Here is a 23,028-nt window from a genome sequence, read left to right as displayed (position 1 = left end):
GGTAATCTCCATTTGCATAAAATTAGTTTAATTTGAATTACTAGCACCACATTAAACAGATCAGATTAGGTGAGGTTTATTCATCTTATTATCATTATTATTATTATTCACAGTTCTGTTCTAAAAACGATCGTAACATTTCTTCACGAACAAAGCCGAATTTTTATGATAAAAATACAGGGTTGGAATTTGAAATTGAATTTACATGTTGAATTTATTTCAGTCATATCGCTCTTTCGAAATCTCTTATCTCAGTTTAATTTCACTTGCACTCATCACACACACACGATATCATATCATCGGCGAGGATTTTAGAGACAAACACAAAATGCATCCCCTGAAAAACTTTGATAATTTGTTGCTGTAATATTATATTATATGTAATATTATAGATTTTTCAGAATAAACAGCTAACAGATGTGCATAATCAAAAAATATCAGAAATACAATTATAGAGCATTCAGTATTGTAAGAAAGCCCACGCTGTTTCTGGAAAAATACATTACTGTATGAGTTGAGTTCTATTCCGTTTTATGCCGTTTTAAGTTTGAAATGTCCCATGCTCCTAAATGCACCATAGCTTTCTGACGCTCGCGAAGGCATCACACTGGTCTATGAACGCTGTGCTGTGTAAATGCACGTTTGATCTTCCGCTTAAGACAAAGCTTTGCAGTTTCAAAACTCACGTCGGCTCTCACGGTTTATTGTTGTGTGTGAATGACAAGAGACCACAACAAATAAATCGGCTGTACCTCGGAGAAAAACTTTGGATTTAATGTTGTTCATAACACCCGTAGCCCTGCGCCAGACAGGCGACCTGTCCAGGGTGAACCCCGCCTCTCACCCGGTGAACGCTGGAGATAGGCACCAGCAACCCCCGCGACCCCATGAGGGATTAAGCGGATCAGAAAATGGATGGATGGATGGATGCATAACACCAGTAATTTTGTAAACGAATCTGCCAAATAACAACAGTTTTTTTCCCACAAGAGGTTTAATAAAACGTTTTGATATCATTAATTTAAGAACAAGTAACTGCGTTGGTCACATTTTAATCCGTTTTCCTCGTCGATATTCAGTTGTACAGAGCGAGGCGCGCTCCCGCGACAGGGAATGCATATCTCAGCAGGGATGCACTTTTAGGCATAACACCGGTCTGTGTTTTGATCGGAAAAGTAGAATCTCGGTTGGAACAAGGAACCCAATTACTCGTTAATGTTGCTCTCAGTGGAGACAGATGGAAAGGTGATTTTTGGGATGTATAATTGGGGAAATGTAGGCGGCAGCAAGAGCTGCTATAGACGGCGATTTGCCGCCGTTTACCGGCTACTTTTGACTGCCCTGCCTCTTTCAAACACCGGGAGATCAAACGGCTCTCAGTCTTCGATCGAAGTGGGTTTGAAAGTACTTTTAAAGTCGACCTCCTGCTATGATTAAACAGGGATGAAGTTTGCTTCGAAAATCTTCGGTCCAGCAAAGAATTATCGAGCACGTGGTGTGTGGGGGTTGAAACCCACAGGGTGAAACAGCTGCGTGCCTTCTCGTACTGGCGGATCGCCAAGAAGAAGGCAGAACGCTGTGTGTGATCGGAATAAATACCTTTCCCCTAGTAATGTTATCGCTCCGTTTTCGTTGTTAGGGGTGGCAGCCATTTTGGGCCGTGTTGCATGATGGGAGTTGGTGGCCATTTTGACCACCTTGCATCATGGGTGGTGCAGTCTGTCACGTCTGAACTTGCGTAGCATGGAGCACCTTGCCATAAAGCAAAGGTGATATCTAACTGGCTCAGGGAACAAAACATAGATATTTTGGGTCCATGGCCTGGAAACTCCCCTGATCTTAATCCCATTGAAAACTTGTGGTCAATCATCAAAAGACGGGTGGAAAAACGAAAACCTAAGAATTCTGACAAAATCCAAGCATTGATTGTGCAAGAATGGACTGCTATCAGTCAGGATTTGGTCCAGAAGTTGATTGAGAGTGTTATGCTATAATAACGTCATGATGAATAATTGATCCCAGATTGAATTCTGAACAGTGGAAGAGTTTAACAAAGGAACTCCACTCTGGCTGCAACATGAGACCCTCAAGGCTTGGAAGGCCCTTCTTCCCAGTAGGGGTTCTCTCTTGCTATAACACCTTCCTCCCATAGACACAGACAGTCTCTCTTCAGCTCTTCACTTCTGCAGACTTCTTCAGCTCTTCTCTTCTGCGACCCGCTCTCCTCTCCAAGCTGCTCAGACTATGGGCCCTGCACGGGCCCATGGCCAATACACAAGCTATGCTTGACCCAGGGTCTGCTGAACTCATCTGCTGTTTCAATTGAATGACCAAAGGGAAGCGGAGGACCTGACTGAATCCAGACAAACAACACACGAAATACAAAGCTAAGTCTGCTGTTTCACATCATCACCGGTAGCAGGAGCAAAGATCCTGCATGCAAAACAGCTCGGTTGTATTTGTCCTCAGCCTTTACCAGGAAGCTAACCCAGATGGAGCTGAAAGCTGTGGAATTCTGAGAAAAAACCCCTGCTCAAATCAAACTGCAACCGGATCAGAGGCTGCCTGGAGGACCTACAGGCCTCCATTCCCTCCACACGCTGTGGTTAGCCCACATGCTGCCGCAGAGCTAACGCTAGCCCGCCAACAACTTCCCTCCTTCAACGCTCCTTTTCTGGCCAAACTGGACAGAACTGACACGAGACAAAGACAGGTTTGGGCAGCGAGCTGAGGGAGAAGTTAAAAGGTTTATTGGGAAATGTCTTGTAAACCGTTGTACACATGGTGCTTTAAAACAAAGGGCTAACGAAATAGCTCACGCTAGCCTTCCGTTTATGGTACTGCTAATATCATTTGAGTGTATTTTATGGTTTTAACAGGAGGGTTACCTCCACAAGGGTACATTAATGTTTACGTTATCCAGCCCACTCATTATGACTAAAAATAAAACTAAAGCCTTTATTTGTTAGTGCCGAACGCCCGCTAGGCAAACTGCTATTAGCCTTGCTAACATCTGGTTTCGGACATTTCAAAAGGAGTTCGCTTAAAGCACAAAGCTTAATCGTTCGGCTCCGCCATCCTTCGATGGTGCTATGAGCCTTATCACCGCATTACTATCGAATATTAATGTTGGTAAAGGCAATTTTGATAACTTTATGTTGTAACCTCTTAGCCACCGACTTGCTACAGTGACCCCCGACGCCCGGAGGGAGAATCGCATTAACAAACTCGGTCGTAAGGGTTTAAATTATTTTACTGAGCAAATCAGTCTTCAGAATATTATTTACTCATAATAATGTTATGGTTAATTTGTGCTTTGCATTGTGAATGGGTTGAAACACATGTCAAATGTTGTTCTGAATTAGTTAAGCTAATTTAACCACAATTCACATTCTTCAAGGTGAACTTTGGTTCTTTAACTTAAACAAAATATTATTTCATCAAATAATGCTTGTTTAACTTGGGCTTTGCATTGTGAATGGGTTGAAACACATGCCAAATGTTTTTTTTTTAACTCCATTCCATGCTTTTTGGAATCAGATCTTTAGTGAACAAGGATTCACTGAATTAATCTGATTATGATCAACCACTTTTGTTTTGTCTTTTGTTTGTTTTGCATGTAAATAGTTCCTTAGCTTAGCTTGTTTTTATCTTCATTTTGCTTAGTAGTTTAGTTAAGTTTCACTAGCCTAGTAGAGAGGATTTGTTAATTGATATATTGTGTTAATTCAGATAAACAGCATTACATAGCGATGTTCTCTGGATGTTCATTTTATTTCTGTTATTAAATTCTTGGACTTGAAAAGAAGTTGTCACTCCTTTATTTTAGGTGTGTGCAGGTTTTGCTGTTAAAAGATCGCTAGTGCTCGAATTCATCCCTTTTCAACCATTGTCTTGATATCAGCTTAAGAGCTGATCATCACCAGACAATACTTAACAGACAGAGAGTTATTTATGAAACATTAAATAACTTTAAACAGTGTATAATTGCACAACAAGAGCATGCCAGGGAGAATTGCAGAGGTCCTGAAGAAGAGTGGTCAACACTGCAAATATTGACTTGCTGCATTAACTCATTCTGCCATTAAAAGCTTTTGTTACTCATAATATGATTGCAATTGTATTTCTGTTCGTATGTGATGACAACATCTGACATACACACATGAAAACCAGAGGGCAGCAGATCATGTGAAAATATAATATTTGTATCATTCTCAATAATTTTGGCCATGACTGTAGATATAGTTTTACCTTCTGTGTTTTCAGGGATGCCACTGGAACTCAATCCACATTCGATGAAGTAAAGGTCCTCTGTTTTGTACTTCTGTGGCTACTCTGTGCTGTCTAACCTGCACACCGTGGATGCTCCCTCCAGAATAGAGGTTTCCAAATCCTGTCCTCCAGAGCCTCCCGACCCAGAAATTTCAGCATGCATCCTTTCTCCAACAGACCTGAATGGACTGAATGGCTCATTAGCAAGCATCTGCAGAGCTGAACACCATGGATCTCTGTAGTTAAATTGTAGAGGCATCCCTGTATCACTAACTCAGCTGAATCAAATAATCCTTTCTGGAAGAACAGTTGTGGATATGGAGTTGTTAATCAATGTCAGATTCATCTCAGTTGTCAAGTAAAATAAAAATACGTTGGTACTCTCCTTCAGTTTTTTTTCTGCAATCTGGACTTATGTACTTTTCTGTGGTCTTTTCACTTTTAGACACTGGATCTGAACAGACTGTCAGGACTCTGGGGCTGACACCATCTGCAGCTTTGTTCTGGTTCAGTCTGTCCACCTGCCTCTCCACCTGCCTCTTCAACTGACTTCTGGATACAGAAAAGTGGGAAGGGGAAGCAAAGGAAGCAACAGCATCTCCTAATTTGCTTGAAGGCAAACTTGTGGACGTAGAAGAATCCATGACTGAGTTGGAAGATGGAACATCTGAGGTTTGACAGGAAAGTTGTGGGTCAACAGGGCATGGGACGTCTGTTTGGCTGGGGGCAGGAGAGGAGGTGATGAACTTGTTCCTGAACTGAACCATTGAAGAATGTGTTTTAAGTAATTGGCTGTGTCCAGACTTCCATCTATACAATCCTCCATTTGCTTGAAGCCTGTGATCTTCTTAATCCCTGACCACACATCTCTGATATTGTTCCTCTGCAGTTTATTTTCCAGCTTCTTCCTGTACTTATCCTTGCTGTCCCTAATCCTGACTGAGTTGCTTCTGTATACTCTTTAATAACTTCCTGTCTCACTCTCCAAAGGATCATTTTTCTTGTTTAACAGTTCCTTTAACTCTCTGGTGATCCAGTGTTTATTATTAGGGAAGCATCTCACTGTTCTGGTGGGGATGGTGTTGTCAACACAGATGTTTATATAGTCCGTCACACTCTCAGTCATGGCATTGACGTCTTCTCCATGTGGCTAGCAAAGAGAAATCCAAACAGATGCTTCAAAACAAGTCTGTAGGGCTTCTTCGGCTTCCTGCGACTACTTTCTGACAGTCGTCTTCCTAATAGGTAGTCTCTTAACAAGAGGTTTATATTTAGAGCAGAGAAAAACAAGATTGTGATCAGATTTCCCCAGAAAAAAGTCTTGTTTGGGAGATATATGAATACTTGACATTAGCATAAACCAAATCTAATGTCGTTTACTCGGGTGGAGCAGCTGAAAAACTGGTGAAACACTGGCAGTGTTGAAGAGAGTGAGACATTATTAAAATCACCAGATATTGCCACAAATGCTTTGGGATGTTGTCTGTATCCTGGCAGCAACTGAACTGATGACTTCACATGCATTATTGGTAACAGCTGAGGTTGGAATGTAAACAGCTGCCAAAATAACACTGGTGAACTCAGTAAATAATATGAAAGAGTTTAATGTCTGGACTGCGAAGATGACACATCACAGCAACATGTTCCGGATGACACCATCTGTCATGATTTTGTCGAGGATGAACCCGGACACAGCACGCACACACAGAGTAGGATTAAGAGAGTTTATTGCAGGTGGATGGTGGTGACATGAGGAACCAGAGTTTGTTACCAGGCGGAGGTGAAAGATGCAGGAGCTGGCTGGCAGGTACAGAGTCCATGAGACAGAGGGGAGCTGGGCTGCTGCAGGACCAGGGACGAAACCAGAGACCAGGACGAAGACGGAGAAACTGAAGCCAGCAGCGCAGCCACACAAAAAACAAAACTTGACGGGCCGGGAACCAAGGCGGGGGAACAGGAGCAGACAGACAAGATGGAGAGCAAACGAACACTACGAGCCAGCGACGAGGAAACAACTGAGGTGAGTTTATAAAGGGAGCCTGACAGGTGACGGGAATGAAGACTAATTAGAGTCCAGACAGGTATGACTATTGGCTGTGGGAGGGAGAGCTGGGTGAACTACAAAATAACCAGAAGCCAGACAACTTAAACCATGACACTACCCCCCCCCCCCTCAAGGCCGGAGACCGGACGGCCCAGAACCTCTTACCCTGGGTGGGTGGAGGGGGTCTAAGAATGGCGGGCACAAGTCAAAAACAGGAAACTAAGGAACCAAAAGGTCAAGAACACTGGGGAACCAAGGGGCTAGAGAACACTGGGGAACCAAGGGGCTAGAGAACACTGGGGAACCAAGGGGCTAGAGAACACTGGGGAACCAAGGGGCCAGAGAACACTGGGGAACCAAGGGGCCAGAGAACACTGGGGAACCAAGGGGCCAGAGAATACGGAGGAACCAAAGGGGCCAGAGAACACGGAGGAACCAAAGGGGCTAGGAAACACAGACGTACCCAAGCAGGCACACGCCGGAGCACAACCAGGGCGCGCCACACCTGGGAAAGGTACGGGCGCTTGCCAGCGCCAAAGGGAAGGAACGGGCGCAACACAGCGCCAAAGGGAAGAAACGGGCGCAACACAGCGCCAAAAGGGGAAAGACTGACGCACGGAAACACTAGGGCTCAACAGACGTACGGGAACGCTGGCGCACAACTAGTGTACCCAAACGCCAGGGGAAAGGAACGGGAGTATGGAAACGCCAAAGGGACAAGACAGGCGTACGGAAACGCCAAAGGGACAAAACAGAAGTACGGAAACGCCAGAGGGACATAACAGGCGTACGGAAACGCCAGAGGGACAAGACAGGCAGACTGATACGCTAGGGCTCAACAGCGTACGGAAACGCTGGAGCACAACTAGCGTACAGAAGAGCCAGGGGAGAAGATGGGCGTACGGAAATGCCAGGGGAAAGTACAGGCGGACCATAACGCTAGGGCTCAACAGCGTATAGAAACGCTGGAGCACAACTAGCGTATGGAAATGCCAGGGGAAGCAAGAATGGGGGGCGTCCTAACACGCCAGGGAACATGAACGGAGGGCATCCTAACACGCCAAGGAACACGAACGGAGGGCGTCCTAACACGCCAAGGAACACAAACGGAGGGCGTGCTAACACGCCAAGGAACAGGGAGTGCGCCGAGCAGCAACAGGCCGAGCGCGCCAGAGGGCTCAGCCAGCGACATGGGAGCGCCGGAGGGCTCTGGCGTGGCCTTCGCGTGCTGGGCAGCGATAGGCCGGCACACCAGAGGGCTCAGCCGGCGACTAGGAAGCGCCGGAGGGCTCTGGCGGCGGCTTGCGTGCGCTGGGCAGCGACAGGCTGGCACACCAGAGGGCTCAGCCGGTGACATTGGAGCGTCGGAGGGCTCTGGCGGCGGCTTCATGCGCTGGGCAGCGATAGGCCGGCACACCAGAGGGCTCAGCCGGCGACTAGGAAGCGCCGGAGGGCTCTGGCGGCGGCTTGCGTGCGCTGGGCAGCGACAGGCTGGCACACCAGAGGGCTCAGCCGGCGACATTGGAGCGTCGGAGGGCTCTGGCGGCGGCTTTATGCGCTGGGCAGTGACAGGCTGGGCACACCAGAGAGCTCAGCCCGCGACTTTAGAGCGCCGGACGGCTCTGATGGCGCCTAAACACCGAGGAAGACAAGACAAAGAGGACTAGGACAGGGACTACAAGGCTAAGACAGAGACTATAAGACTAAGACAGAGACTACAAGACTAAGACAGAGACTACGAGACTAAGACAGGGACTACAGGGTAAAAAGATAAATCACAGGGACTAGGTATAACAGGGGAACTAGGAGGCAAAAACTAAAAAGACAGAAACTACAGGGCTTAGACGAGAACTACCGGGCTTAGACGACTGAAAAACTAAAGCAAGAGCTAGAAGATTAAAGCAAAACTAGAAAACTCAAGAAAAACTAGAAAACTAAGATAGAACTAGAAGCCTAGAGACTAAAGCGAAACTAGAAAATTAAGGCTAAACTAGAACATAAAGCTGGACTAAAAAGCAAAGCAAGACAAAAACTAAAGAACTCTAAGAAATCTAAGAAGCACTGAAATACTCTAAAACTAAGGAATGCTAAGTAACTCAAAACTAAGACAGAAACTAGGGAACTTGGACAGAAACTAGAAGACTAACTAGAAAACAAGAGAACTAGAAAATAAAGCTAAACTAGGAAACTAAAGATCTAAGGCAGGAACTTGAGAACGCAGGAACTTGAGAACGCAGGAAACACAGGAACTTGAGAACATAAACAGGGACTTGAGAACGACGAACTTGAGAACGACGAACTTGAGAACGTAGACAAGGACTTGAGAACGTAGACAGGGACTTGAGATGCAGACAGGAACTTGAGAACGCTGGACAGCGTCGGAGGCGAGCTCCGCGGAGAGCGATCCTTCCGGCGGAACGGAACCAGTGGCGAAGGCACCCACGGAGACATTGAACTGAGGCGGAGCAGATCCTGCCAGCTACTGCATCGTGACTCTGTGTGTGCTCGGGTTCATCCTGTGGCTGGCTCGTACTGTCATGATTTTGTCGAGGATGAACCCGGACACAGCACGCACACACAGAGTAGGATTAAGAGAGTTTATTACAGGTGGATGGTGGTGACATGAGGAACCAGAGTTTGTTACCAGGCGGAGGTGAAAGATGCAGGAGCTGGCTGGCAGGTACAGAGTCCATGAGACAGAGGGGAGCTGGGCTGCTGCAGGACCAGGGACAAAACCAGAGACCAGGACGAAGACGGAGAAACTGAAGCCAGCAGCGCAGCCACACAAAAAACAAAACTTGACGGGCCGGGAACCAAGGCGGGGGAACAGGAGCAGACAGACACGATGGAGAGCAAACGAACACTACGAGCCAGTGACGAGGAAACAACTGAGGTGAGTTTATAAAGGGAGCCTGACAGGTGACGGGAATGAAGACTAATTAGAGTCCAGACAGGTGTGACTAATGGCTGTGGGAGGGAGAGCTGGGTGAACTACAAAATAACCAGAAGCCAGACAACTTAAACCATGACACCATCTGCCATTCAAAAGCACTGCTAGTCCAACATCTTTCCTATTCCCGCTGCTATTTAAATCTCCGAGTCCATTCCATATAATCATTCTGAGTCCTCGTCAGAACTTGAAGCTTGTTAGCTAACAAGCTCACGTTACCCAATATGATGGAAGGAAGAGATGCTTTGAATTTCCTCCTTCTCTCTCTCCTCTTTGCTCCTGCTCTGCACCCACGGTGCCTCCTTTTCAACTCCTCGGCATAGTCTTGGACATTTTGGACTTTTTTGTCCCACTCCCCTTAGCTTTCTGCCATCTGTCACCATCCTATCAACTCAGTCCATTCCTCAGTCACCAGCCACCAGACATCAGCCCAAACGAGTTTCACCTGCTGTCACTTATCTGTATGGGGGCAATATTGTTGCAATATTATTTGCAAATGTGTGTCGAGAGTTGTGTATCTGTATCTCAATTTGTGTGTGTGCAGTGGGATTTAAAAATGTGCAAATAAATCTGTAAATGTGTGAGAAAATTTGTGTGTCTGTACAACAATCAGCAAAAGTGTAAAACAACTTGTGTGTAATCCGATTTGCAAATGTGTAAAAAATCCACAAATCTGCATTCAGATCTACAAGTGGATGCTAATATTTGCAAATGTGTACTAAGATTTGTAAATGTGTACTAAGATCTGCAAATGTGTAGATCAATCTGTAAGCACACTCAGACACACTTATGTCTGAAGTACTTTCACTTCAAGACCCAGAAATACAGACAAATCATTGGTTACAAGTCAAGCGGTTTCTCTTTTTGAAATCTGATCGATTCGACAGTTATTTATAGTTAACAACTACGCTCTGGATATACCTGCAGCACTGTAGTACCGCCTGTGGCTCTGTTTACACAATGAAAACAGGTTTGCGTTGCTTTTGTACTGCCTATTTACACACTACAAGGTTTAACATTTGCTAAAGATGACTTTCAGCTATAGCTGTGGGTTTGTTCCGAAAAGCTTGCAGCCGAAACAGTACTCCGCTAGCCGTTTTCTTCTTCTGGGCAATTTGACGTGGAGTTTCAAAGATCACAGCACTACAAGTAGTGCGGCACGGGAATTACACTGTTTAAGTACTGTGTAAACAGGGTATATGACTGCAAATGTACCTTAATGAATTTTAATGAAATGTAATCAAAATAACTTTTAATTCAACACTAGTAAGGCTAATGAAAAATATCTGTATTCTACACAATGAATAAAGCTAGATATAACTACATTGAAGGGAAGCTAGATATAGCTACATTTATTCACATTTTATTGCATCAAAACAAATGAGGAATACAGAGCTTTCTAATATGACTAGCATTCACGAACAAGTGAATAATAGCTGTTTATATCAGCTCCATTAATGAACCTAGTCCATTAATGGAGCTGATATATTCCAAAAACAAAACGACCCAACCAGGGTTGGCGCAGGGAGGCTCAGGACGGAGGGCTAGAGTCCAACAACAAAAAACGACCCAACCAAGGAGGGCGGAGTGAGGCTTAGGACAGGGGGCTAGAGTCCAACAACAAACATTACTGAACCAGGGTGGCGGAGGGAGGCTCAGGACGGGGGGGTGGGGGGGGGGGGGGGGGAGGGGGGCGCTAGAGTCCAACAACAGAAAATAACCCAACCAGGGCAAACAGAGGAAGACTCGGAGAAAAATGTGGAGAGCCCGAGCGGCCAACCAGGAGGCAGACGGCCCCGGGAGAGCCCGAGCGGCTGCTTGAAAGCGCTGGACAGCGGCGTCTGGAGAGCTCGAGCGACATCTGGAGAGCTTGAGCGGCGTCTGGAGCAATTGGTAACAATTTTAAACAGCAGCTATTCTCCTTTTGATGGGAATTTTGTAAAAGTACTTTTTTAAATTCCCATAAACTAATACATTAAGGTAGGTGAACCAGGTTTACAGGCTACATTAAAAATACAGCCAAAGATTAAAAGAATATCCTGAATGTGCTGTTTTACATCTTAGAATGCCAGTGCATTTGATCTGACACTCAAAATTTAAATGTATATACTTAAAAAACTTTGAATTTGGAATATTTAGCTTCTCAAATTTAGCAACAGGAATGTGCTCGATTTGTAGAAAGGATAAATAAATTGTTATTTTCACTTTGTTTAAAATAAAAAACTTGAAAGCACAATAACAAAATCTCTGCTGTGTTTACAGGTTGGCATCTATGAGGCTGAATGCCCAATGTCTTCAGAGGACCATTCACATGTGATTCAGAGTAGAGCTGGTGCTCCTCCACGTCGAGAGGAGCCAATTGAGGTACCTCACTGGTGGGGTGTTCCGGGCACGTCCCACCAGGAGGAGGCCCAGGGGAAGACCCAGGACATGCTGGAGGGACTATGTCTCCCGGCTGGCCTGGGAACGCCTTGGGATTCCCCCGGAGGAGCAGGCCCAAGTGGCTGGAAGAGGGACGTCTGGGCCTCCCTACTGAAGCTGCTACCCCCGCGACCCGACCCCGGATAAGCGGAAGAAGACGGACGGACGGACGGACGGTCATACGCCCTGTTTACGCAGTACTTAAACGGTGTAATTTCCATGCCGCACCACTAGTAGTGCTGTGATCTTTGAAACTCCATGTTAAATTCCCCAGAAGAAGAAAACAAAGGCTAGCGGAGTACTGTTTTGGCTGCAAACTTTTCGGAATAAACCCACAGCTATAGCTGAAAGTCACCTTAAGCAACAGTTAAACCTTGCAGTGTGTAAATGGACAGTACAAAAGCAACGCAAACTTATTTTCATCGTGTAAACAGAGCCACAGGCGGTACCTCAGTGCAGAGGGGTATCCAGAGCATAGTTGTTAACTATAAATATTAACTGTCGAATCGATCAGATTTCAAGTAGGCTACTTGCTTTATATGCATGACTTACCTTGTCACTCCTCAGTGAAGAAATACATTCCTCCAACAAATGACGATTTCTTAAAAAGAAATAAAGGGCCTCCCTCTGTCTCTCCATCTTCTCCCATGACACTCAAATATCCCGCAAGCTGATGCCGTTGTTATAAGAAGTAAATTATCTTGTTTTAACAAGAAAAGTCTCCCATTAAAACGATAAACTTTGGTCGTTAAAATTAGAAAGTTATCCCGTTATAATAAGTTACCATGTCACTCATTTGGCAGCAAAACGCTTCAGAAACCGCTTGACTTGTAACCAATGATTTGTCTGTATTTCTGGACCTTGAAGAGAAAATACTTCACACATAAGTGTCTCTGTGTGTACTTAAAGATTGATCTACACATTTGCAAATCTTAGTACACATTTACAAATCTTAGTACACATTTGCAAATCTTAGCACACATTTGTGAATATGAATATGTGGATTTTTTACACATTTGCAAATCGGATTACACACACAAGTTGTTTTACACATTTTCAGATTGTTGGTGAAGATTCTCAGTCTCATTCTCAGTCAAAAACTTACAATACAGCTAGAGGCATGGACCGCGGAACGCATTTCAAATTAGTCGGGCCCATCAGTCCGGCGCGCATGCACGAAAAACCCGGATGAAAACAATAGCAGTGAACTACCCTAAAGTCCCTTTTTATTAAAGGGACTTTAAACTACCCTATACTCCCAATACCACTACCCATCACATACGCACGCGCTCGCATACATCATTTGTAGAGCAACAGGGTAGACCTGTTGCTGTACAAAGGCCTTGTATCTAAGCCGTTACAAGGCCTTTGTTGGGCAGTACTATAAAGCTTGCTACTCCACACTACTCCAGACATTTGAATTGAGAAAGCTTTCTGGATAGGAAGCAAAACGTCTTCAAACTTCGGAAAAAAGTCCAGTTCTTTTGTTTTTTTTTACTTTTTTGGAATTTGCAGATTATTGTACAGACACACAAATCTTCTCACACATTTACAGCTTTATTTACACATTTTCAAATCCCACTGCGCACACACAAATTGAGATACACACACACACACATTTGCAAATAATATTGCAACAATATTACACTCATATATCAGTCCCAACTCTGCTCACCTGTTCCCCAGCCTTCATATACCTGTCTCAGTCACCCATTCACTGCCAGATCGTCTTGTCTCCTCTCATGTGCTCTGCTGTCATAACGAACCCAGTCCTGTGTCCTCAACCTGCTGGATGTGGAAACTTTGCCTGTGTTCAGCCCTCACTGAAGTTTTACAGTGTCTGCCTGCTGCTAGTCTGCCGTTCCTTGGGCCCTGCTTCCTGCTCTGCCTGCTCTGGTGAGCTTTTGTCCTGCATTATCTGCTGCGACTGTGGCTTGATGGGTTGAGTAGTCGTCTGGCAATCAGAAGGTTGTGTATGTTCGATTCCAGCTTCCCCTTGCCACATGTCGATGTGCCCGTGGGCACTTAAACCCAAGTTGCCTACCTGTGAGCTGCATCTCAGTGTATAAATGTGTGTGCGTTAGTGAGAGTGACTGGATGAATGTGGCTATAGTGTACAGCGCTTTGGGTGGTCAGCATGACTGGAAAAACGCTATATAAATTCAGTCCATTTACCGCTCGAATTGAACCATTGTCCTGATATCAGCTTAACAGCTGATCATCACCAGACAATACCTAACAGAGAGTTATTTATGAAACATTAAATAACTTTAAACAGTGTATAATTGCACAACACTGCAACTCGTGGTCTCCTTGTGTATTCTACATCTCAACAAACCTTTTAAAACACACCCTATTGGCTGGATTTCGGGTTTACACCTCAACCTTGACATCTCTGGGATTTCTGGCTTCAGTTGTGGTATTATTTCAGCCTTTCCAATGTCAATCCGCTGCTCCTTGTTGTAAACCAACCTGTTGCTATAGTTATACATCATAACAAAATTGCAGAAAATGAAAAATATTGCCAAAAATTGGTTCAAGTACAAAGTATCCAGCACAAAAAGCAATGGCTGTCCAAAAAACGCAAATTTCTTTCCCTCCAGAAAAGCAGGAAAGAACGTTTGAAAAGGAAAAATACAGAGCTACTCCAACCCTGAGCGGCGCAATTCTAGAATTCCAGATTTTCTGTTAAATGTCATGTTTCCAATTTGTAATATACCCCGTGTTGCATGCTCCAGGATTTCCATATTTAAATGTTCTTCCTCCTAGTCTGAGTGTGCTATAGCTGGGTTATCCAAATGCAAAGTAAAAAATAGATTAAACGAAAAGTAGTATTCGCAGAACACATTTTTGTATATAACATCTGGAAGATTATTGGCAAACAAAAACATTAACTCTGTTGCAATCTTTTGTTTAGCGAAAATAAAAGGTTATCCATAAACAAGGAGTAATATTATCTTTGTCTACCTAAAAGACTTTCAGGTATACTTGAAATATCTGAAATATGTTGAAACATGTAAAGGCTTGTTTGAGGTGTTAACAGAATTTTCCAGACTTACATCATTTTAAAGTATATATCCCCTTGTGAGTTTGATTGCTTGCCTCTTTTTATTTTTTATTTAGATAAAAAATACAAAACATGTACAAAGAGGTAACACTGCTGCTTTTCAGCAGTGTTACCTCTTTGTACATGTTTTGTTAAACAAATTTATTAATAACATTTTTTGCACCACTCTATAATCTGATGCCGATGAATACATAAAACCTGACCGATTGTGAATATTAGAAGACTAACATAATATTATGTGCGCCCCCGCCTGAATCCGCGCCAGTAATAATGAGCTATATATTGTCTATTTTGAACCCTAGAGAGACAAGAACGGCACTAACCTGGTGAATATTTATCAGGTTCTCTTCTGGGTCAGCAACACACATTCCCAAGTAGTAACCTGGGAAAAATAAGATATGGTATATGGTTTACTCCATACAGTTCAAGGTTAGATAATACTTTTGCTAGATTAAATCTAATTCTTCAGCTACACAACTAGGTCGTTTACAAGGTTATCAGATCAATATTACATTTGTATCCAGTGACAGTGCCATATCACAGGCACAGCTAACCTAGAGGCAGGGCACTGTGGATCAGTATAGTGAGACTGGTCCTCCTCAAATGGTGCTCGATGAAGCCAATATCCTCACTGCCCAGCCAGGGCGAAAACACATTTTGGATGGTTAAACCTGCAGCACGGAATTCGTTCGGAGTAAAGATGAGGCAAATGGCAAACACGGTGTAAGCCAAAGTGAAAGATAATTCCGAATTCTCCATACTCCCTGGATAATACTTGTATTTACTGTTCTTCTACGTGTTTCTCTTCTTCTTCTTAAATTGGCAAACACATTTTCAGTGTGCATTACCGCCACCAACTGGTGGGGAGTGGGGGTTCTCACAGACATCATATACGTAGACGCGCCATAGGGCGCAGGTTCGCACCTCAACGTCACCGCCATATTGTATGTGGCAGAAAAAAGTTGAGTTCTGTTATTGTGAACGTGAATCAGAGAAGATGCCTCATTCCTGTGCTGCATGGAAATGTATTCTGGCTGATTTCACTACTTGTATCCGCCTTCTATAAACTAAGGCTGCACGATGTTGCAAAACCGGACACACTAAAGCTGCAGAGTGGCAACACAGGCTATATATATATATATATATATATATATATATATATATATATATATATATATATATATATATATATATATATATATATATATATATATGTGTGTGTGTGTGTGTGTGTGTGTGTGTGTGTGCTATGAATATATAAGGATCAATTTGTTAAATCTAAACATTGTGGTCTTCATTATTTCATAAAACCGTGTCACATGTGAACCTTTAGGAACAGACTTTTTGGGTGAGTATTAAAGAGGTAAAATTAATAATATGAGGGGGAAAAAGCCCTAGTAGGTCAATAAAGTAAAAAAAAAAAACACAAAAGTGATAATGTTATGAGAAAACCGTCATATTATGAGAATTAAGAGGGAACATTTACAGAATAGTCACAATTTGCAGAATTATTTCATTCCTGGAGTAATAGGGTCAGGTTAGATTATTTTAATTATTTTTATTCTTTACGAGAATACATTTAGGAGAATGAAGCTAAAGGGATACGAAAATAAACTTGTAATATTACAAAAACAAAAATACTACGAATACAAAGTATATTCAAAGATTAAAGTCCCACTGATACTGTTTAAGTGACTGAGTAACTGCAGATTTGCCACATTTAAGATGGCGGACGCTCTGACGCATCGCACCATAGGCAGAACCCGCCCAATGACGTGTCTACGGATATAATGTCTATGATATAATGTCTATGGGGGTTTTCAGCAGAGATGTTGGCAATTATTTTGGCATTACAATGGGTGCTGGAGGCGAAGCCTAGAAATGTAGTTATCTGTTCAGATTCATTGTCTTGCCTGACTAGTTTTAAAAGTGGAAAATCTGAAAGCAGTCAAGATCTTCTAGATGAAGTCAGTTATTTAATATATGGTATAAAGCAACAAAAAATAAGTATTCAATTCACATGGGTTCCAGCACATAAAAGAATTTTAGGTAATGAAAAAGTAGATAAATTAGCTAAAGAAGCAGTTAAGGCAAGAGAAATTGAATATGATGTCCCGCTAAGTAGAAAATAAATAAAAGTAATTATTAAAGATAAAATAAATAATATATGGCAGGAGAGATGGAATTTAGAAGAAAAATGAAGACATTTATATAAAATACAGAAAGATATTATCATAAAATATAATAGTATAATGAATAGAAGAGAGAAAATATGGATAAACAGGTTGAGGATAGGGCATACTAGTTTAAATGCTGGTTTAAAAATAATAGGGAAACATGTTTTGATTTATTGTAGAAAATATATAAAAGAGAGGAAAGAACTGGAAAGGGTATTGGGGAGTTCAGTAAAGATGGCTGATTTACTAGGGAAACATCAATCAGATAAAATAATTAAAGCACTTATTAAATATTTAAAAGATACAGAATTAGCTGGGAGGATTTAGTGTGTATGTGTGTGTGAGGTAAGTATAGATATAATTTAGTTTCATTAAGAAATAAGCAGGGTGCGATTTGCTGGGGGGGATTCCCCCCCCCTCTGGTTGTGACGTCCCCCCCTCTGGTCATTCGTGTTTTATCCCTGGGGGGGATACATTACTCCCCCTTCTGATCTGAATAAGTAATATTATCAGGGGTTTAATGTTCTCCGTCGCTGTGAGGGACTTTTGTCATTTGGAAAATAAGCGCAAAATGTTCCATGTAGACTTTTTATTCAAGATTTTAAACAGAAGCTGCACTTAACCAATGAAATCTGGCAGAGCTAGGACATTAGCAAATCAGAAGGAGAGTAGTCTTTGCAAAGCGGAAATCCACCAGTCTGAGGTTTATCGGTGTTCAATCATTTTAACTTTTAAAAGAAAATCTCAAACTGACCACAGATGCATGAATGAAAGTAGGGGTAGTCAAAGGTTTTCTTTGGATTTATGTAAACCAGCAGGTCAGAAAGTTCAGTGCATAAAACAGCTGACAACAACTTCCCGCTTCGGATGTTATCATCCCATAGAATGGCGATTATCAGTGGTTATCAGCCCCATTGAATAGCCTCAGTTGGTCCCTGCTCTGCCTGCTATCAGGCTGTTATTAACCATTCTATCGGTGATAACAGCCGCTTGTCGCGAATAGAACCTTTTTTTTTTTTTTTTTTTACCTTTTTTTAAAAACCTTTATTTATAATGTATCTGCGAATTTGAACAGGATATTAAGAATTTACTAAAAATTCAAAAGCCAAACGTATCATAAGATTTTAATTAGGTATTGTAATAATCGTTACAGTATTTAAAAACAACTCACTAAAATCTAAAACCGGAGTTTTTTTTTTCCTGTTTTGTTTATTTTTGTTCGCTTTTTTAAAGACTTATATTTCCAATATGCCTTTTATTTCTTTGGATTTTTTCAAAATAAATGCCAAAATTTAACATACTTGGTTAATTTTATTGGATCGTGTTCTCTCAATACATGCCGTGTTTTTTCTTCCGGTCGTGCAATTTCATATATATATATATATATATATATATATATATATATATATATATATATATATATATATATATATATATATAATGAAATGAAAAGGTATATTCTAGAGTCATGGAGTTATGTAGTGTTATGAGTTGTCCAACCTCATAGCCTTCCACTAGGTGGCTGTATGTACATCCGAAGTTGCTTGCAATCCATTAATAATGATAAGAAGAAGTTAGGGTTGGCCCTAATCTTATTTTTAATTAAAAAAAATAAAAATACGGATGGATTTGCTCATATGATTATATGAAAATCTGTGTTTGTACCATATGAAAATGTTTAATATTTGTATTAGTAGTAATAATAATAAATTACGGATTGCAACCGACAAAAGATTAGAGAAGAAGAAGAAGCTTACGTCATTCGACGCGACACTTTCCACGGTCGGAGCTGGTGAGTAGACCCTGAATCTGTCAAATAAAAATGTAGTAAAAAACCTCAAAAGACCGAAGGTCTACATTTATAAATCTGCTCAGGGTTTCCCGCAGCGCTATCTTGGCGAGGCGGCCGCCTCGCCAAACTCACGCTACCGCCTCGCCAACATTCCAAAAAAAAAAAAAAAAAAAAAAAAAAAAAAGTGACGCTAACACGCGGTTTTTTGTTGCTTTCGCGCGTGCGTGAATGGCAGGGAAAAAACCCAGGGATACCCCCCCCCCCCCCCCCCGCTCCGCAAGCCGGTCCGCGGAAAACGTGTCGTCCACCCCCCCCCCCCCCCCCCCCCCGCTCCGCAAGTCGGCCCGCCTCGCATAAGCAAATTACTGCGGGAAACACTGCTGCTGATGGTAGTTCTATGAGTTAATGTTAGCGAGTATGTGGCACAGCATGTGTTTGTACAGATTTAGACACGTTTTTACCACTATTTGGTAGAAAAAAGGCTACTAAAAGCCAGTCAGGTTCAAATGTAGCTGTCCTTCATACCTTTAATAACAATGTGCTAAAATTTTGTTTTTATATTATGATTTTATGCTTCTCGGTGTTACAGCATTTCTGTCTTCTTTCTGTTTTCTCCCACTTTAGAACCATGCCTAAATATAAGAGCAGTGTCCGTTGTAAGACCAAAAAAATAAAACTAACTCGGAAAACCATCGGTGCTCGGGCGAAATCTTCCTACATTCCCTCACATGCAGGCTCATCTGACACCAACACTGTTTTTCCCTCATCACATGACATTTGTACTGAAAACTCAGAGGAAGAAGGGACCGCGTATACCAGGGCAAAAAGGAAGGAGCTGAGCCTATGGGATACACTAAAAGATCAGGTCTTGGAAGAGTCCTATAAGTCCTCCGCTCCTTTCTCTGACATGTGCTCTGTGTGCAAGAAACCTGGAGTATACCGCTGTCTGGAATGCAGCAGAAGCAGTGTTTTTTGCAAGGATTGTGTCTACACAGTACACATAAATTCTTTGCACCTCCCTGAAAAGTGGAATGTAAGTTCATTTTTGTTGAATGTACTAATAAATATTGTAATTGATATGTATAGAATGAGAATGAGTTCTTAATTGCATAAAATTCGATTTTTCTCTGTCCTTTTTTGTGTCTCTTTAGAAAACCTGCTATGAGGCTGCTTTCCAGCAGTTGGTGTTGCATTTAAGTGGGGATCACAGTACCCATGTTGTTTACTCCAGAGATGTAAAGACTTTTGTCAACACAGGTATGTTTTTACACTGTAATATATATACACTGTAATATATATATATATATATATATATATATATATATATATATATATATATATATATATATATATATATATATATATATATATATATATATATACTGCTCAAAAAAATAAAGGGAACACTCAAATAAGACATCCTAGATCTGAATGAATGAAATATTCTCATTGAATACTTTGTTCTGTACAAAGTTGAATGTGGACAACAGCAGGTGAAATTGATTGTCAATCAGTGTTGCTTCCTAAGTGGACAGTTTGATTTCACAGAAGTTTGATTTACTTGGAGTTATATTGTGGTGTTTAAGTGTTCCTTTTATTTTTTTGAGCAGTGTGTGTGTGTGTATATATATATATATATATATATATATATATATATATATATATATATATATATATATATATATATATATATATATATTATATATTATATATTCTACAAAATTCTAAATCTTATTTAGTAAAATTTATGTTTTCACTTTATGAGTATCAATCTTGTCCCATGTGAATATATGTTTATGTGACTTTTTATTGTGGAATAACTTTTTATTCTTCTTTGTTGTTATTTATACTTGGATACACAAATATAGAAAACTACATAAATACATAGATTGGAGGGGAAGCTCAGTTAAAGACAACACATGTTAAGTTAAACACAGTTAAAGTGGCAAGTCTGCGTTGGTTTGTACATGTTTAAAGACGGGATATATCATCCATCCATTGCCTTCTGCTTATCTGGGGTCAGGTCACCCAAGTAACAGCATAATTAAGGATTCCCAGACTTCCCTCTACCCAGCCAATTGGGCCAGCTCCTCGGGTGTAATCCCAATACATCCTACACCAGTGGTGCCCAAAGTCGGTCCTCGAAGGCCAGCATTTTGCAGATTTTAGTTCTGTCCCTGGTTTAATGCACTTGGATCCAGTGATGGCTCAGTAGAAGAACATTGACCTGCTGGAAAGGTTGTTACCACCACCACAGAGAGAACTAAAACATGCAGAATGAAGGTGCTCGAGGACGAATTTTGGTCACCCCTGTCCTATTCCATCTTAGAAGCATAGATGTGGCTCGGTGGTCCCTAAAGGGAGCAGTAATAAAAAGATCAACTCCTCATATAGATATCATGTATTTGTTATACAACTTATAAAATCGAAGTATAAGTATAACACATATTGTGGACTGATTTAATTCTGAGTTCTATAAAACAGTGTATTTATTCACTCTGTGAGATAAAAAATGGAATGATTCTTCAGTAATCTTTTTTCTTTCTTTGTCTTTTTAGGTCATCTCATTAATTGCACAGTTTCTTTTTGTAAATGCGAACCTGAGGTCTGCACTCTTCTGAAATATGGCCTTTGGCCTGCTTCACCGGAGAAGCCACAGACTGCTTTTTCAATGGCTCTTCTTGAGCTATTTGTCCATCTTTCTTTGGAGTGCCAGATCTCTGTAGAGGGATTCATCAACACCTTACGGTGGAAAAACAATCTTACTGTTATGGAGGTAGTGAGAAAAAGATGTCCTAGTAAATATGTCAACAATATTGCAACTTTTTTATTCTGTTTAATATATTAAATATTTCTTTAAATTAATGTCACTGATGGCATTTCCAGTAGACTAGATGTATTATTTACTGCTTTCTCATTTAGAATTTTTTTTTTTACAGTATTTATTTATTTATTTTACTTATGTACCTTTGGAATTAATAGATTAAACATAAGTACTGTGACTCTTTTTACTACAGGTTAATATGCTGTACAGAGCCCTAGTAGGAGAGTCTATTTCCCAGTTTCGCCATTATCACTTCCGACGAAGGTCACTAGTTGGCCTTTGTGACCAATTTGATGATGGCACAGTGTGCCCGGCATGCATAAAGGTTGGACACACTGAGATAGATTTGTAATATACTTTTAGAAGACCTTAGTACAATTGACAAATGTCATTTTGAGAGCTTTGAGACTTATCCTTATTCTTGCTGTTTATTTTTCAGACTGATGGCACTGTAATTGTGGCTTTGGATGCCAACTTTGGCCTTGTACGAAAAAAGAGCTCTGGAAGTAGTATCACTGAGCCATTGCAGGGTAACAGAATGTTTGTCAGGGATGAAGATGTTGAAGAGTATGTCAGGTCAAATCCTGACAACTGTCAACCAACAGAGGTGAGTAAATATCATATCTCATTTTCTATTCTGGTAACTTTCTTATTTATTTTTAGTCAATGCTTTTTAAAAAATACCCTTAAAAGGAATTTTATGACAGATATATATCTTTCAAATTTTAAAATATTTTCACGTTCATTTATTTTGACACAATTTGTATATTCCTCACGTTTTATGCGTTTCACTGAGAACCTCTTTCCTTTATTTTTTAGAACTGTAGCAAGTTTAAAGCTGGCAATGCACTTCGTTCCCAAAACCAGCAAAAAAAATTAGACATAACTGGTGTATTTGGAGCATCATGTCGCCACGAGGTTCCACTGATATTTCTTAACATGACACATGGAGAAAGGTGAGTTTTTAAAGTGTATTTGGATGACTTTAACATAACATCATCCAATTATTTGAAAGACTCTTGGATTATTTTTTATACATTATCTTATGCTGTTATCAAACTATTTTTTAACAGACTTGCATATCCTAAATATGTCATCACAGAGCTGATGAAAAAATATAAAGAAAAAAACATTAATCTGCATGTCCTTTATGACATTGCATGTGTCCTGTCCAGACATTTCCGTGTGAGTATAATTCTTAATGTCCGAGTTCTTTATAATATAACAACAATAGTGACACACTGTCTGTCATTGAACAGAAAACTGGAGAAGGAATCCCAAAAGGACTTTCCCTGGCGGTACCAGCATTTCATGTGTATGGGCATAAACTGCAGTGTCAGGTATTTTTTGGGTTGTTCTAAAGTTAGTCTACCAAATTCAACATCTTGTTACATCATATATACATATTGTTCACCCTGTTGCTATAAAGCAGCATGACAATTGAAAATGAGCTTAATTGTTTCAAATACCATGATATATTC

At 41.2% G+C, this 23,028-nt stretch overlaps 2 protein-coding genes across 7 annotated transcripts in view; one reads left to right on the top strand and one right to left on the bottom strand.

Annotated features, from left to right (window-relative positions):
• tmem129 (transmembrane protein 129, E3 ubiquitin protein ligase) overlaps window positions 1–18,862 on the bottom strand; it is a 48,501-nt gene extending 29,639 nt beyond the window's left edge. For 2 of the 3 annotated variants that reach the window (XM_012857984.3, XM_021313827.2), the window contains exons 1-2: window positions 15,309–15,588; window positions 15,078–15,136 (exon numbers count right to left, since the gene is read on the bottom strand). In XM_012857984.3, coding sequence (XP_012713438.1) covers window positions 15,078–15,136; window positions 15,309–15,513 — 264 coding nt within the window. In that variant the 5' untranslated portion in view covers window positions 15,514–15,588. Of the gene's footprint in view, window positions 1–15,077; window positions 15,137–15,308; window positions 15,589–18,688 lie in introns of those variants that run through there. The other variant, XM_036130104.1, reaches the window with a different exon arrangement.
• On the top strand, window positions 18,408–23,028 carry LOC118559384. Of its 4 annotated transcripts, XM_036130099.1 has the most exons (9): window positions 18,408–18,723; window positions 19,348–19,756; window positions 19,875–19,980; window positions 21,282–21,499; window positions 21,741–21,872; window positions 21,987–22,154; window positions 22,367–22,503; window positions 22,621–22,732; window positions 22,807–23,028. In XM_036130099.1, the coding sequence occupies exons 2-9, from the start codon at window positions 19,352–19,354 to the stop codon at window positions 22,906–22,908; spliced, it is 1,380 nt and encodes a 459-aa protein (XP_035985992.1). In that variant the 5' UTR covers window positions 18,408–18,723; window positions 19,348–19,351; the 3' UTR covers window positions 22,909–23,028. The 4 variants fall into 4 exon arrangements, 3 of the variants coding, with proteins under 3 accessions (XP_035985992.1, XP_035985991.1, XP_035985990.1); XM_036130097.1 differs by lacking the exon at window positions 18,408–18,723 and having other exon boundaries at window positions 19,066–19,756; XM_036130098.1 differs by lacking the exons at window positions 18,408–18,723; window positions 22,621–22,732 and having other exon boundaries at window positions 19,063–19,756.

The sequence above is a fragment of the Fundulus heteroclitus genome, unplaced genomic scaffold (assembly GCF_011125445.2).
Source record: "Fundulus heteroclitus isolate FHET01 unplaced genomic scaffold, MU-UCD_Fhet_4.1 scaffold_28, whole genome shotgun sequence".
Classification (NCBI taxonomy): Eukaryota; Metazoa; Chordata; class Actinopteri; order Cyprinodontiformes; family Fundulidae; genus Fundulus; species Fundulus heteroclitus.
This window is presented reverse-complemented; position numbering and strand designations above follow the sequence as displayed.

What these genes read in the sequence shown, in the direction of transcription:
- LOC118559384 (XM_036130097.1), top strand. Translation starts at nt 19,286, where the DNA reads ATGATTTTATGCTTCTCGGTGTTACAGCATTTCTGTCTTCTTTCTGTT. An exon ending in ACCTCCCTGAAAAGTGGAAT is followed by an intron (nt 19,757 to 19,874) that starts GTAAGTTCATTT and finishes GTGTCTCTTTAG; the next exon opens with AAAACCTGCTATGAGGCTGC. An exon ending in TGTGCCCGGCATGCATAAAG is followed by an intron (nt 21,873 to 21,986) that starts GTTGGACACACT and finishes TTTATTTTTCAG; the next exon opens with ACTGATGGCACTGTAATTGT.